At 37.3% G+C, this 16542-nt stretch overlaps 1 protein-coding gene across 2 annotated transcripts in view; it reads right to left on the bottom strand.

Moving 5' to 3' along the window:
- PEX5L (peroxisomal biogenesis factor 5 like) overlaps positions 1–16187 on the bottom strand; it is a 164175-nt gene extending 147988 nt beyond the window's left edge. For both annotated transcript variants that reach the window (XM_042903178.1, XM_042903177.1), the window contains exons 1-2: positions 15975–16187; positions 14399–14470 (exon numbers count right to left, since the gene is read on the bottom strand). In XM_042903178.1, the coding sequence (XP_042759112.1) occupies positions 14399–14470; positions 15975–16067 (165 nt within the window). In that variant the 5' untranslated portion in view covers positions 16068–16187. The remainder of the gene's footprint in view (positions 1–14398; positions 14471–15974) is intronic.
- Positions 16188–16542: the final 355 nt, after the last annotated feature.

Here is a 16542-nt window from a genome sequence, read left to right as displayed (position 1 = left end):
CAGGAAGTAATCCTCTTGGGTAGTTCAGATGATTATTTTTTAAGTTTTCTTTAAGGAATTCTTCCAGCATTCTTGTGAGATAGAAGTAAGGAAAATATTATCACTTTGCTGATAGGAAAGTCAAGGCTTAGAGATTTGTTCAAGGTTAAATAGAAAGTCATCGGCAGAGCAAGGAACTTGAATCTTAGCATCCTAGTTGTATTTTAGCTCTGCTAATAGACCTAATAACTTCCTGCACCCCTTGCAACTGTAGAGTTAGTTTTGCATTTTAGGACCTGAGCAAAAAATTTTAATTTAGAATGCTCACTGAAAAGACCAGATACTCTAAAATGCATTCATAATTATTTATTTTTATCATTGCCTTTCAATATGAAGAAGTCATAGGGCTTAATTTTATAATGCAATTAGTGGCACTCCCATCATATAAGTTGCTTCACTTTATGGGTCTTTAAGTCTATATATTTTTTTGGCATAGGAATATCCTAGTGGGTCCATACATCTGTGTCCTCAATCCATATGGTACAAAAGTAAATTATATCCCAAGTTATTTGTGGCTCTAACAATATTTAGTCAATTTCCCTTCTCAGCAAACTTAAAAATTCATGCAAGCCAAATTTATGCAAATCAATGTTTGTAATTTGGCTGTGGTCAGCCTCAGGAAGCAGAATCCCATATAACTGCCATGTAGGTTGTGATTTAAAGCTAAGGTTTTATGAGAGCAGAGCAACATGCATGGTGGCATCTCCAGTGATATTTAAAGGTGCAGCAGGGATATTAAAAGATGACACTGTGCAAATTCCCATAAACATCATGCATAATTCATGGTCAATCCGTATATGTCTAATCATAGTAATGTACACGATTTTCTGGCAATCCCTTCCTTTTCTTTTTATTTGATAACCTGCATCCTGAAAGAAGAAGAGAAAGCTTTGGATGGTCACTACTCAAGTCAGGGAAAGTCATGGAAAAAAAAATGCCTAAGGATCACCTTGAATCAATATAAGGCAACCATTAAAGTGACATTTATAAAAACTAAATATCAATGTGGAAAAGTGAGGGTGGCATGATGTTACATAAAGAAACAGAAATGAAACTGAATGCATACTGACTGCAACTCTGCAAAAAATGAAAATTATGCTTGTGACCATGCAAAAATGAGAGAGTATGCAAAATGAAGAGTCCCTGGGAGCAAGGGTGAGACTTCCTGTCTCATCCAAAGTTTTTTTTTTTTTTTTTTTTGAGAGAGACAGTGTGCAAGCAGGGGAGAGGGAGAGAGAAAGAATCCCAAGCAGGCTCCGTGCTCAGTGTGGAGCCCAATATGGGGCTCAATCACATGACTGTGGGATCATGACCTATGCTGAAATCAAGAGTCTGATGCTTAATGGACTCAGCCACCCAGGCACCCCTCATCCACAGTTTCTGAGGAGGGTTTCATATACTCATAATAAGCAGAGTAAGCAGGGAGAAGGGACCCCAAGGGTGACCCTCCAGCACTAATAGGTAAGGTTTGTGGAGGAAGACCAGAGCGCTGCTTTTGGGAGGATACAGGGATCATAAGAAGCTCAGAGGGGCAGAGGTGTTTTGGGTGAAAGTCATAAGTGGCAAAATATCAACCCTTAGACCACTTTTCCAAATGGGCATGCAGAGAAACTGGAGATCTGCCAGCAAGTTGGGATAAACTAGCTCTACCGAACAGTTCAGCAGGGACTTCAGCCCGAGAAGAAAGGTCAGCCACTGTAGGGCAGCTGTCAGAGTGACATTTTCAGAGCACAGCAATCTACTCCCATAACAGAAAGTTATTTAACAAAGGCTGAAGTGACAAACTTTCTGGTTTTATTCCAGGCATGGAATTTTTCAAATGTGGGGAGCACAGAGGTAGTTCTAGACACAAAGTAAGGATTGGATTTATCATGAGAAGCACCTCAAATGGGAGGACATGAAGCACATGTAGCAACTGCAATGCAATATGTGCATTTTACTGGTTCCCTTGCAAGACAGTCTGGTCACCTGGTCCCACCATTCAGTGCAGTGCAGTGTCCCCATGGCCTCAGAGGTGGGCATTTCTTCTAGGACTGGGCAACTGACCTTTTTCATAGGTTTGCTTTGGGGTATGTGGGTTTATGGCTATGTATTCACACATTCTCTGTCTCTCTGCCTCTCTCTCTCTCTCTCTCTCTCTCACACACACACACACACACACACACACACACACACACACACAAGAATACTTTTGTTTTGAAGGGAGAATATTTCTTTTCCAGTTTACCCATCTTAATTCATTTATGCTTTTCTTTATCAAATGCATCTTTCCTTTATAAACAGAAAGGCTTTCTCAGATTCTACCATGTTACATTATTTTTCCTAGCACAGTCAAGATAGTACCATTACTAATATATCTATCTACTATCTCCCTAATAAGTCAGGGAAGGATGATGGAAAGATAACCTCCTAATTGTGAACTCCTGGGACCCACGGCTGCATATACTGCTGCACACAGCACATTTCCTTGTAGCTGTGCAATGTAGCAGACCTGTGTAAACTCCCTGTGCGTTAGTGTGCATGATGAAATGGGGATAGGACCTACATCATGGAGTTGTTGGGAGGGTTAAATGAGTTAATCTATATCAATCTATATAATCTATATAAAGCTTTTACAAAAGGGTGTAGCACATAGTAAATGCTAAGTGTTGGTATCTAAGAAGGTCCGCAACATACTGTTGACTTCTCAAGGGCCATGAGTATGTTTATGTCATCTCTGTGTCCCAGCAACTGGCAAACACCTAGCAAGAAATGCACTGCCAAGAAGTTTCTGTAAAATAAATGAGTGATCTATCTAAAAGGTTAGATCATTTCCACTGAAATACACATATTTTTAAAACATGTATCTTCCTCCAGAAGTTATTTTATTAGGTGACTTCGTAATGGAGAAAAATAAAAGACAATTTAATTTTGTTCACATAGTTTATCTTAGAACCGATTTTTAAATATATGATTCCCTGTTTAGTTATCTCCCTTGAATACTGGAAAGTTAAATGTTGCCAACATCCCCTGAGCTGGTCCTGCTGTGCTCTCTCTCCACTGCTCCCCTGAATATCACATGGGGGGATGAACCTCGGGAAGAGGGCAGAATCAAGCTCTAATTTTTTTTAGAACCACAAAAGGCATAAATGTACTAAACATAATTAAACATTTTCCCCTACAACAAAGCCGCTGAAAATACATAGCAAAATTATTTAGATATCAAAATTATTTAGATTTCAAGATTCTATCAGATAGAATCTTTTCTATAAAGAAAAGACTCTCAGGTTTTTCTGTTTCCCCTTTGCTCCCCTTCTCTTCAGGAGTAGACTTTACTTTTGTTTTTCATTTTTTCCTCATTTCTCCCCACATTTTTAGGATTTAAGAAGTCTGCTTGTGTACAGAGCCAAGAGAGACTGTTCTTTCTCTCTCCTCTCTTAGCATTTGGATATGTAAAGGGGAAAGCTTCAGTCAGAACCATGAGGAGGCCTCCATCCCTCCAACCTATACCCTTCACTCCCAGGGGCATATCAGAAGATCAGTGATACAGACTGTATACACATATACATATAGAGGGTGAAGGCCAAGAGGGAGGAAGAGCGTTACACACCTGGGGTTCTTCCAGTTGTTCAATATGAATGGGGTGTAGAGTGGAGGCAGCACTGAATGAGGATAACAGGGTGGTCAGGGGCTGGACCACGCACAGCATGCAAGTTCAACTGAAGGGTTTGCATTTTATTTGGGAGACGGTGACAAGCCTTGGTTGTCTGCAGTCTTGGGTGCCTACCACCTGTGGGCTACACTAAGCCGAGCAGTGTTGGAGTCCACGGGGCATGTCTTGTTGGGCTACCGTGGTTCATAGATCCACAGGGAGATGATTTTAAATCAAGTTCCTTGGAGTTTGGATGGAAGGATAAGACTGCTCATTCGTTTAGTGAAAAACAAATTGTTTCCCTTTCTGCAAAAGCAAAGTTTCCAAGGTTTTCCATCTTTAGCATAAAAATTGAAGAGTAAGCCTGTTCATGAGCTTCAATTTGTTTTATTCTGTACTAAACAAGTTGATTAAAAAAATCCATCAACGAATGCACCATCACTCAGTAATTGTTTTTCAGAAACTACTCCCATAGTTCACAAAAATTAATGCATCAGTTTTGGGGGCACATTTAAAGTTTAAAAATAGAAGCTGAGACTCTAGGGAAATGATCATTGGACAAACTTTGTCTGGAAGAAAACTACTTCCATAAACTGTTTAGTGTTTTCTACCATAAGAATTCATTAATTATTCACAAATTATACAAATGAGATAATTTTGTTGGAAAAAAGTGATGAATGAATGTTTTTTTCTATTCAGAACATCCCACACAAAGCCGAGATGGTACATTCTCTCACCATTTCTGTAATAAGTCACTTATTCATATATTTCAAGAATGAGATCATTTGGCCAAAAAAAATACTATGGTGAGGAATAAATAACAATTGTGTTGAATGATCATTTGTGTATGCATGTGTTTTCCCCAGATCACAAGATAGGAAGGAAGTGGTACTCACTATGATTGGGGGTAGACCATGTGAAAAATTAATGACTTAAAATGGAAATGACAGAATTGTAGAGTTGTTTTGGAGAAAGGGAAGGAAGCAGTGGAGCATTAAAAAAAAAAGCAGTTTTGCAAGAACTGCATTTCTGTCAAAGCTTATATATGCAGTGTCAGAGTAAGAGACACATTCCAGAGGCAGGGATCAGAGAATGGGGCTGAGCAGAAAGGAAAGGCCTCGGTATGGTGAAGCCTGGATGGGAGAGAAATAAATGCACAACCACAGAAATGACAAGGTCGGGGCCATGGCAGATCACAGACATCTGGGTCCAAAGTCAGAAGGGGAAGAAGAGACAGTTACATTCTTAACTCTCTCTGCTGTTTAAATATCAAAATAAGAAAAAAAAATATTTGTATGGTGTGTTTGCTCCTTTGTTATCTTTATTTATCAGATTTTGAATATGTAATGTAAATATGAGTATAAATATTTCCACCCACACCTGGCTTTCAAAGCCCTTATGGCAACAGCCACCGATCCGACCAGTAATCAGTGAGTTCACCTGCAGGGTGAAACACTGGCAGCGCATCTCAAAATGGATGGACTGGGACACTCCATGTGGAACCACGGACACGGCCCACAATGCGCACAGCCAATGGAAAAGGAGATGATAAACTGATCCAGGTGGAGAAGACCTGAGATGAGCTGTAGAAACTGTCTGCTTCGGCATGGAGGAAGCATTTTGTTCATCTTGTTAGGGGTGTCTTAGGAGATACAAATTCCACTTTTAAAATCCTTAATACCTGAATCCTGATATATACTGGGAAGTTGTCATAAAGTTGTGAGGTCCCCTTTATGAAGTAGGAAGCATCTCATGTAAACGTTCTTTCATAAAAATCTACCAGAACAAATTTCATAGATTAAGCTGTGCACTTGAAATGCACACTTCTTTCAAGTGATTTTTCTGACTTGGTTGGTATATTTAGCTGACCAGCATGAGGGAATATAGAAGAAAGGATAAGCAGCTTAATTTAGAAAGGCAGTTACAAGGATAGATGAATGAACCCAAGACTAGAGGATGCAGACCTGATATAAAATAACCTGGTGACACAGTCAAGCTATCTCCCTACTCTTAAACTCATTTAACTTATTTTGATGGAACTAGAATAATATAATTAAATTTCTTAGCAGCAGCACTCTTTCATTGAACAAAGCCTGTCTGCACACCCAGTGGCTGACTCGCTCTCTAAGGGATGGTGCCACATCACAGACAGCCCTCCCCACCAATTCACAATCCAGAATGGGCCCCGCAGAGCACAGTTTGAAAGCTCCAGGATTAGATTATCTAAAGTTCCTAACAGCTCTGATGTCTACGGTTCTCATGTTGGTCAGATGAATCTACTTAAAACAGCAACAAAAACAACCACCAAAAAACCAAAACAAAACCAGAAACAAGCCAGTAAAAGCACAACAAATCTTCCACAGTGAAAGGTTGAATGGTTGCATTCCAATCGGCTGAGTCTGCTTTTAAGTATTACCATCTCTGGCTGTTATTTTCATATATCACATCATTTTTACACCCAGCATGTCAGCTCATGTCATTTCAATTTTGCTTTATTTTCTCACTGACTAAACATGCTGCCAGCACCTTTCCCCATTCGATTAAAAAGAAAAAAAATGGGCTATTTGAAAATTACTTAACATCTATATTTTTCCAACTGGAAAGTCCAGGTTTTTCTCATGTTGTATGTAATGAACATAGACTGTATATTAATACTTTAAAATAAAGATCTGTGATGCATACATATTTGTTGAACTTGAGGTGGCAATTCATGATCTCTCTTGGTGATTATAGTTTTTAACCGAGCCCTGTTATTTTCATTACTGTCTGGAAAATTGGGGAAGATGGACTGGTAGAGGGAAGCTGATGCTTGCTATCCAACAATGTTGGTAACTTGTGTACTCACTGAGATGCTAGGCTGCCAAGAGGTGGCCAAAGACCTGAATAGGAGGAAATATCGGCAATGCCTTCTGCTTATAATATCTGACCTTCTCATTTTATCAGATGAGTATTCTTTTACATTTTAGGTTAAATGGTTCAGTTCCCTTTTGGGTTTTTGAACTTCTTGGAAGACTTAAAACCATCTGACAATTATACTTTAATGTTCATTATTTTCAACAAATCAACAACTAGGTTAAGTTAGTTTTTAAGGTGGAGGATATAAAGCAGGAGAGAAATAAGAAGGGGAGAGCAGAGGCCCACCCAGGCCCATGTCAGCATCCTACTCTCCTTTGATTTTAGAATCTCATGAGTATAACAGGTCACAAATTGGAACCCCAGGGTTGTATATAGACTCAGACTGCTTTGTTTGACTACACATTGTTGTAACAACTTTAAATTGACTTTAAACATTTAAAAAGCAGCAAATTGCTTCTCTTGAAAAATTAGTATATGTGGTGACTCTGAGCCAGTTTCCAGCAAGATGGCAATTAGCTGGATCTGGTAGGTGCTGCCGCCTCTAGAGGGGCCAGCTTGTGAGGCTTTCTCCCTCACTCCCTATTTTCCTTATACACAATCTATTCTCCTCATTTCTGTACCTAGTGGATCCAAGAAGGATGTATCTATGACCCCAGAATAGACTTGGTTGTTTAGAATTATTATAACTCAGTCCCGAAGAAATCCAAGGGAACTGTACAGCCAATAAAAATCTAAGAATTTTACCATCACCACCCCCCTAATTCCTGTACCTTCCATTTATAAAGTACTTATTATGCCATGCATTTTGCTAGGCATTTATATACGGCAACTTATTAATCCTCCCAACTATTTTATGAAATAGATAGTATTTTCCTCATTTTATAGATAGCAGGCTGAGGCTCATAGAGGCTGGTTAATTTTCCCATAATAAAACTATTATGTGACCATACCCTGTTTTCATTCAGATTTAATTCAGATTCCTGACTGTGAAAGCCCTGTTCCTACCACTGTGTAACAACTTTGTCATATATTCACAATGTCCAAAGCTTGTGGGGACAGAGAAGCCAGCACTAGAGTACCTGATGGCACCTTACAGAAAGCATGCAGAACACTTGTGAAGCAGTGGGAATAAGCAAGGCAAAAATGTTGCAATGCAACAACCAACCTGATGTTCAGGGAAGCATGAGCTGCTGGTGGAAAGAACATGAAAGAAAGGCTGCAGTGGCCCTGGATTCTAGGCTTGGTTCTGACCAAAAGAGGATGAGCTGAATGCAAGGTTCTCCAGAGGGATATCCCCATCTGAATCTCACAACAGACATCTGAGCCAGATGGTGTTATTCCACGTTAGAGATAAAGAAACAGAAACCCAGAGAACTTAAATTGCTCACTCTAGTGTCTTCTGCTTAGTTAGTAGCAATTCGAGACTAGAAGCTAGAATGGTGGTCTCCTACTTCAGGTTTCTCTTGCTTGTCTCTGTGTCACTCTATAAAGAGTGGCCATCTACATCTTCTGGGCTTCTACCTTCAGATCTCAGTAACATGTCAGAAGACTCTGAAATTAAGATATTAGGTCTACCCTTTTTGTTTTTCTTAGAGTCAGAGGTGATGCTTAGGGGAATTGGTACACTGAATTGAAATGCATGAAGTTAAACAAACAAAAATAAACTCCCTATTGTGAGTTTACAAGGAAAACATAAAATAAAATATTTTGCATTACTATGCTTCCCCCCACTCCACCCTTGCCAAATTACCAGTAACTCAGAACGATTTTTCTGTTTCTTAACAAAAATAGGAAATATTCAGGAATAAAACGCAGGGTGATCATGCCTTTATTCCAGTAATTTTTCTACTTAACCTAGTGGAAAACTTTTCCCCTTTCTTGTACAATATTTATGATGATAAATAGCTTTGCAGACAAGATGGCACTGATTGGACTACAGCAGTGAATCTTTGTTTACTACAATGTTGATTTCAGATAGACAGCAAATTTGAATAGCTTCAGTCTCTCTCATCACAAATACGTATGCCTTATTTTCATTGAACCATTTCTCATCTATCAGTCTTTCCTAAGGAAAGCACTAATGAATCTGTCTGCTCTGAGAGTAATGAGGGCAACCACAACTGCAGAATGTGCTTTGTCCTTTCAGTGTCTCAGAGCATCCTGCTTCAGAATCTCCAGGCTGACCAGATGGTCTCTTTTCTGCAACTCTAGAGGGGTTTCTGTTCTTGGTGACCAATACTGATCCCCAAGAAGGTATTCCAGGCCAGTTTTACACATGATACCAAGAAACATGGTCTCACACTTTAAAAATCTCCTCAGAAGTAATAGGATCTGAATTATATTTAAGTTAAGCTGCCATATTGTAATGGCAAAGAAAGCACTGGCCAGATGGTGCTGAGTACAAGGCAGTGACACATATCACCCCCATCCCTTTAGCATTTATGAATCCAAGACTCGTGTCAGCTGCTTAGATGGTGATACGACCACACTATCTGTTAACACCAGAGGGAAGTTGGGTACCCTTTCCCGTTCATTGGTTTTTCTCATTCTTCCATTTTTATTTCATGATGGCTTGTATTCTCTTCTTTAGGATTCATTCCCACAATGACCACTAGGATAGAATTGCAATCCTATCCAAATGCTTCCATGTTACTGAAAATACAAGGGGGTGGCTATACTTTGTTTCTTCTTTTTCTTTAGAGAAAAATCACAGAAATTCTAGTTTCCATTGCTTTCTGCTCAGGCTTCTCCTATAAATTTAAAAGGACACTCTCAGAAAGGTTTTGGGCCAAGAAAAGTATGTTTTGTCTCTCTCCATGGTGCTCTCATGCCTCCTCTCTGAGGAAGTTTTGTAGGGAAGGGAAGAGTAACAGAATGTCAACAACCTTTTAGCTCTACTTCTGTATACACTTACTCTGAAGAGCATTTCTCTCCTAACAAATCCATAGGGGCCAAGAGGGAAGTAAACAGCTAAGCAGTGTTTATGGAAAAGATTATCCCTGGGAGGGTTCAATAAATAAATACTGGCCAATTATGATATTTCCTAGTATATTTATACAATTAAAACACTGGAACAAAATAGTTTCTTAAGACCCACCTATGGGATGACAGTAACGGGCAACTGTAGAGAGCTACATGGAGTGACAGAGAGAGTACTGGACTGTCAGGAGGGAGGGCTGGCTTCCAGTGTTCTCTATGTACCTAATCAGGACTCAGGGCAACTTGATTCACCTTTCTAGATCTCAATATTCTGCTAAATTGGGGTTGTGGGGTACTAGGGACTGAGTGCTTGTGTCCCTCCCCACAAATTCATATGTTGAAGCCCAGTGTGACTATATTTGGAGATAGGGCCTACAAGAAGAAGTGAAGGTTAAATGAGTCCTTAAGGGTAGGGCCCTAATTAGAGGAAGAGACTCCAGAGCTCTTTCTCCTTGCCATATGAAAACACAGAAAGCACAGTGACAATGCAGCTATCTATAAGCCAGGAAGAGAGAGCTTTTACCAGAAACTGGCCATACCAGCACCTTGATCTTGGACTTCCCAGCCTCCAGAACTGTGAGAAATAAATGTCTATTGTTTAAGCCATCTAGTCTATGATAATTCATGTGGCAGGTGAAGCAGACTGATATAGTGGTAATGACTAATTAAAATGGCATAACGATTTACAGTTTATAAAGCATTTTAATAGATTCTATCTTCTCAGAGAAACTCTAAGAGATGGTAAGAGCAGAATAATATTTGACAAATAAATAAATACCTCAAACTGATTCAAGCTCACAAGGCTATTGAGTGGAATTTAGTCATACTACAAACCTGGGTCTTAAAAGCACCTTTGAGTATAAATGGTTGTGGTTTTCTTGTTTTCAGCATCATTATGTTGGATGTCTATGAATTCTAGTCTTTAGGTATCCAGGTAATGCTCAGTTGAAGAGTGTAGAATTTATTACAAGTCCTTATATAACTATGTTTTCCCTTTAGAACTACAATAATTGTTTCTTTTGGTCCAGCAGTTCTCAAAGTGTAGTCTGGGACCAGCAGTGGGAGCTAAGGATATAGAAATGCAAATTCTTGGCCCTACCTCTTACCTACAGAATCAGAAACTCTGGGGATGCCTGCATCTCCCCCATCCCCCCACCCCCCCACGCCAAAACCTCCAACAAGCCTTCCAGGGGATTCTGAGGCTGCTAAGATTTGAGAACCACTGCTCTGACCTCTGTACAATTGTTCCCCTTGTAACTGGCTGATATTTGACATTTCCCCACCTTACTGCACTGAAGGCTATGCAGCTGCAACTCTGAGTCCTATAGCCAGCTGGATCCATGACATACTGTTAAAACCATTCTTTAAATATTTGAGCCTGTGAGTGTATCCTTCATATAATCATAAATTCTATACTTTTGTGTTACCTTTTGTTATGTCCTTTAAGTTAACTTGGAAATTGAAAACATTTTAGAAGAAAAGTCATCTTGGTCCAGCATGTTATAAACCTTGAATGAAGGTGGCTCTATTCTAATTAAAAATAGCAATTTAAAATAGAATGAATTTATTATTTATTCAAAGTAGATAATGTTTTTGATCCCTTACTCAAGGTACTTGACCATCTACTCCCTCATTCCCATCCCTAAAATCTCAAAAGGAAATTAATATGTACATGAAACCTATTCCTAAACAAGATCTACAAGATCAATCAGGAAAGAATATTTTAAGAATAATAAAAATGATCCAAAATATACATTTAAAATTTCTCTTTTAATATTTATTCTAGAAAGCCAAATATATAATTTATTAATTATATATTTATTAATAATTACATGTAATAATTTAATAATTATATTACTGATTATATAAATAATGCAATACACATATATTTATGTCAAATGTCTGGGGTTTAGAACCATTAAGATTTTAATTGAAATATGCTTCCTTCGATTGCTTTCCTATGCTTGAAGTTTGAAAACTCTAGGGATTTCTAGTGGAAAATATGGACTCCAATGCCAGTCTCATACATTTATATTTAAATGACTATATATGTGTGTATATATGTGTGATTACATATGGCACCTGTTACTTTAGGACATTAGCACTAGTCTAAGAATTCTCTAGAACATTTTCATATGTATTTCAAATAAATTTTTCTAATAAAATTTCACAAAGAGAAAAGAACAATATTGCCTTTTAAGAATAAAACCTTACACATTTCCAAAATCACTTTTTCTCATGTAAAAATAACAAATCACCTTTTACCCCCTTGAATGGAGGCAGTCAGGGAGAACAAAATCCACACACTCTGTGCTATTTCTGTTATTAATTTGCTTATATAAGCAAAATTGTGAACTTTTTGTGGAAGTACAAGTCTTGCAAATCACACGACTGATAAAATGGCATATAGCTTGCACAGCATTTGTAGAGCGACAGCTTCTGAATGACAGATTTAATGAGATTAGTAGACTTCTGCCCAGCACAGCACTCCAACTATTTTATTTATCTTCTCTAGATTTTCTTTTGGAAGTTATATGAAGATTGACTAACAAAAATATCTACCATGTTTGTAAAATGTTATAGGAAGAATAAATTGAGCATAAAGATTCCTCCCCAATATAATATCTATGAGATGAAGCAATATTAAACAAATGTGTTTTACACACATACACACTTTTAATGTTGATCTCTTAAGCACAGAAAGAATTTTTGGTGGTATTATAAAGACTAATTAGAGTGTTTTCCTAAATGTTTTGCTTTGAGTTATCAACATTGTCATTATTTCAACCTAGGATTTGCTCACAACATCACCACCAAGTAAACCTTCCCAAAAAGGAAGGACTAGTCTTACTGCCAACAGCAAACATGAAAGCCAACTCATATTCATAATTACTCGCCTTTTAAAATGTGTTTTGACATGAATGACTCAGCAGAGCTGGGTCACTGCCAACTGGTTCCAACTGGTGCAATGCCACTGGAAGAAACATGATAACTACAGAGGCAAACAATGACTGAGCAAATCAAATCCTCCCTTATTTGATCCAGGTATAAAATAGCATTATTTTCTGAAACAGAAGCAAAGTCGGTTCCCTTAACAGTTAATAAAATGCGTTTAGGGACAACTACATACATGTTGTGAAAGGTACCATGAGAAAAAAAGAACAATGACTCTCTTGGGCTTTCCACTCCAGAGATCTCAATGTATACATTTATGGTTTTCTGAATCCCAAAATTTAGTTAAAACAAACAAAAAAAAGCTTAAGGCAAAGAAAAAAAAAGGAAGGAAGGAAGGAAGGAAGAAAGAAAGAAAAGCAGACTTTGAGGGTAGGATGATACTAACAAAGTACAAAAAACATTTAACATTAACATTATAAAAACATTATAAACATTTGACTTATACATGATCAAGGAAGAAATAAAAAAATAACTTACTTTTCATTTTAATAGAGAAATGGATAGGTATGTGTGTTCTCATAATATACTCAATTGTATTTCATTAGTTCATCTGCCAGTCCTTCAATGAGAATGTCAGTCTAGGAATAGGATCTGTGGGAGATGGAGATTGTGTGCTCCAAGTAATTAATCTGGCATAATTAAAATGATAGCCAATAGCCCAGCAGAGCACTCGAGCTCCAGCCACACTTATCCTATTAACTAACCTGACAATTTGGCACTAAGTAGAAATACATGGCCAAAGTCCTCACCGACCTGTACTCCTTGTCCCCCAATTTACTCAAAAGCAGGAGAGTAAAGATAAGGCAAGAAACATTAATTTGAAGGTAGTCTGAGTGAACTCTGTAAGATCAACATATTCTGCACTTTTGGGGAGATGCTTTTTTTTTGTGAGTTTTCTCCCAGAAGACCATTTCAACTACTTCAATTATTCCAGACCTAAGAAGTAGGTCTCTAACTCAACGGCTCCTGATTGCTCTCTTCTGGTGGTCATTTTTCTTTTTTTCAGAAATATACACAATGGCTCCTTTAATGCAGTTGTCATGATGCAAAACAAACCGCACAATTAGGAAACTGTCCAAATGCAACTTGCCTTCCTGTAACTTGCTGACTGCTTTCTTTCTAACCTTTTCATCTATGCAGACTCCTTTGAATTATTTCTCAGTCTCCACCTGAGCTTACATCACCCTCAGAATTAGGGCCACTTACACATTAAATAGATGTGCAGTTATCTTGTCTCCTCAATAATTAACAGAGATATTAAGGGCCAATGCCAATTCAGTGGCATTAGTTGGAAACCTTCCATTACCTGGTATGTCATTGTTTATGGTCTATTAAGCAGCTTTCATTCCACCTTATGGGCCCATATAAAATCCAAGCTAGATGTTTTTCAAATCACAGGCAGTATTAAAGAATATTAAGTACCTTCTTCTTTTTATTTAAAAAAAAAGATCTCTATATTTATTGCAGATATTCTGATAAAGTAAATTGGGCAATGTATATGTTTTCAACTTCCCAGTATTTTTGGTCTTTTACCCCCCTTTCCTTAAAGCATATTCATTGTTTCGCACTAATGTTAGCTTTCTCACTTTCAAAATAACACACTTTCTGATTCTTGTTTAATTTTTTTTCTCCAACCAAATTATCATTGCTGTATTGATTCATTTTTCCCTGGGTCATGTAATTTTCTAAAAGTCCTCTTATCTTGTTCTATTTTTCATTGTCTTTATATATAGAACATGCATGTTGACATCATGTAGAAGTCAGTGGATCAGAGGGATCATAGGGGGAGGCTTAGTTGCTCTCAAAATCTATCTTGTTAAGCGGGCCTCAGCTGGACAGGCTAATACAGCCACCAGGGCAGGACCGAACACTCAAAGGGCCTCAGTTGTCAAAGATCTACAGTGCAACAGTAGAAAATGTATGTAAGCATTCACTTACCTGCTTTTGATCAACAATTATTTCGAGGTCTTCATCACTGCTTAGTTTTCCATATCCTTTTTCTTTACTTTTCTTGTGAAAGAATAATTTTAAATGATCATTTAGTTTCTTTCCATTAATAATGTTAATTTCCACTTAATACTTTTTAAATACTTTACTTAGGCTTGTTCACTTGTCAAAATACATCATTTTTTATATCAATCTCTTGTGGACAACAGCAAATGTTTTTATTGTCAAACTTCAGGCTTATAATTACTCATCAAGTATTTCTGCCTAGCCTCTCCCATCCAAATTACACTTTTAATCTTTTCCTGAATATTGTTATGTTTTTTCAGTTTTGTAGTTTCAAAACAGATTCTTTAGTAATTTGAGATAGATCAAAAATTCCTTTAAGAGTCCCAGCACATTTTTATTAAAGACTGAAACTGCATTTAGTAATTGCACTATGCTTAAGACTTCAAGGATTAAATGTTTTATTTTAATCCCTTTTATATTTGTAAGAATAAGATAAGCACTATACAACTCAGATAACGAACCTACAGATTTTCTACATTTGCTTACAAATCCGATGAAAACTAACACTGGAAAAAATAACTCAGAAATAATTTTTAAAAGATATGTAAGATAGTTTTCAAAATTATGTAGTTTGAAAAGTTGGAAGAATATAGACCATTTTTTAAAAATGCACTTTATTGGCATTTTGTCTTCCCTTCCCCCACCCAGGTCCAACCCCCAACTATCTTCCCCAAAGCAAAAGTTGTCAAGTTAGAAAATGTCACAGATCATTTTAACCATTTTACTGTTGTGCTACAGGAGAAAGATAATACATCTGAGTCATTTTTTTTTCTTTCTCCCAGTGCACTTGTTGATAGGAATACTAGAAAAGGAAGATTGCTTCTTCATAATTTCAGAAATCATAGTACCTCTGTAGAGGACCAGTAAGAAAAGGAAAATAAAATTCACTACATAGTTAGCTGTAGTTCAAGGTTATTATTTTTTAAAGAATCTTTTCTTTGTCTTCTGTATTAACTTCATCTGTCTTTCTGTATTAACTGCATCAACCAGAATTAAGGGAACTAAAAATATTTGTTTGCATCTATTGTGCCATATTAAGATCCCCATCTCATTGAGGGAAGAACTATATTCTTCAGTGAACATGACGTAAATCTTCTTTATACCGTGGGATATAATTCTTGTCTATTTTTTCCCCTTCCTCCCCAATAAACATACTTCTTATTTTCGTGGGTTTTTCTGTAATAAAGAGATTTCTGAATCTTCAAGTATTAGGATGCATAAATAAAATCTAAATTCTCATTCATATATTAATGAATTTAGCCACTTAGAACAGAACAGATGGCCACAGTATTTCTCTCTATTATTCTTCTGCTCATTTGAGGTTCCATTTCAGGATTGATGGAAAACAAAAAGAACAGGTTTGGTTTCAGTCAAGCTGACTTCCTTCCTATCACTTTTGTTTTTGTATCCTTTTAGTCTACTGGTTGCCATAAGATATTGTCCAGAGACCTAATACAAAACATTTAGAAATGCCTTTCCGAATATTGATCTATATACGTACCAAGTAGCTCATTTGCATGACCCGATTTCTGGACAAAAGGACATTAAGTAGAGTTGGAATGTGGGTCCTTCCATCCATTTCACTGTCAGGCATCCCAGAATTCTTTGCACCAGCGGCAGTGGTGTCATTGCCAGAACTTGCTGACCAAAGAACCACAGATCTTGCCCAGCAACAGTATTTATAATGTATGACAATAATCAAAGTATCCCTGAATCATTGTCTTGACTTTGTAAACATTGTGAAATTTTTGGCTAGCACAAAAAGTCATTGAAACTAAAATCTCTTCTTTTCTAACTAAATTTTATCCGAGCACTTCTAGGTTTCCTGACTGCTGTTCTACTTTAATGCTCCTTAAAACACCCCATCTATTATTACTTATATACATTTTTATATTTCATCGTACGCATATAGACTATTCAGCCTCCTTGTCATAAAAGCTCTCAATTTTCCCTTTTTAATGCCCCAATCTCAGACTTCCTTGTGATTAACAAATCACTGCTCACTGATATAACAATGTCAGCATTCACCAAACATAATTCAAGATTGCAATTCTACCACTACCAAATTC

The sequence above is a fragment of the Panthera leo genome, chromosome C2, assembly GCF_018350215.1.
Source record: "Panthera leo isolate Ple1 chromosome C2, P.leo_Ple1_pat1.1, whole genome shotgun sequence".
Taxonomy (NCBI): domain Eukaryota; kingdom Metazoa; phylum Chordata; class Mammalia; order Carnivora; family Felidae; genus Panthera; species Panthera leo.
The sequence above is the reverse complement of the archived record's forward strand: the minus strand, read 5'-3'. Positions and strand labels throughout refer to the sequence as shown.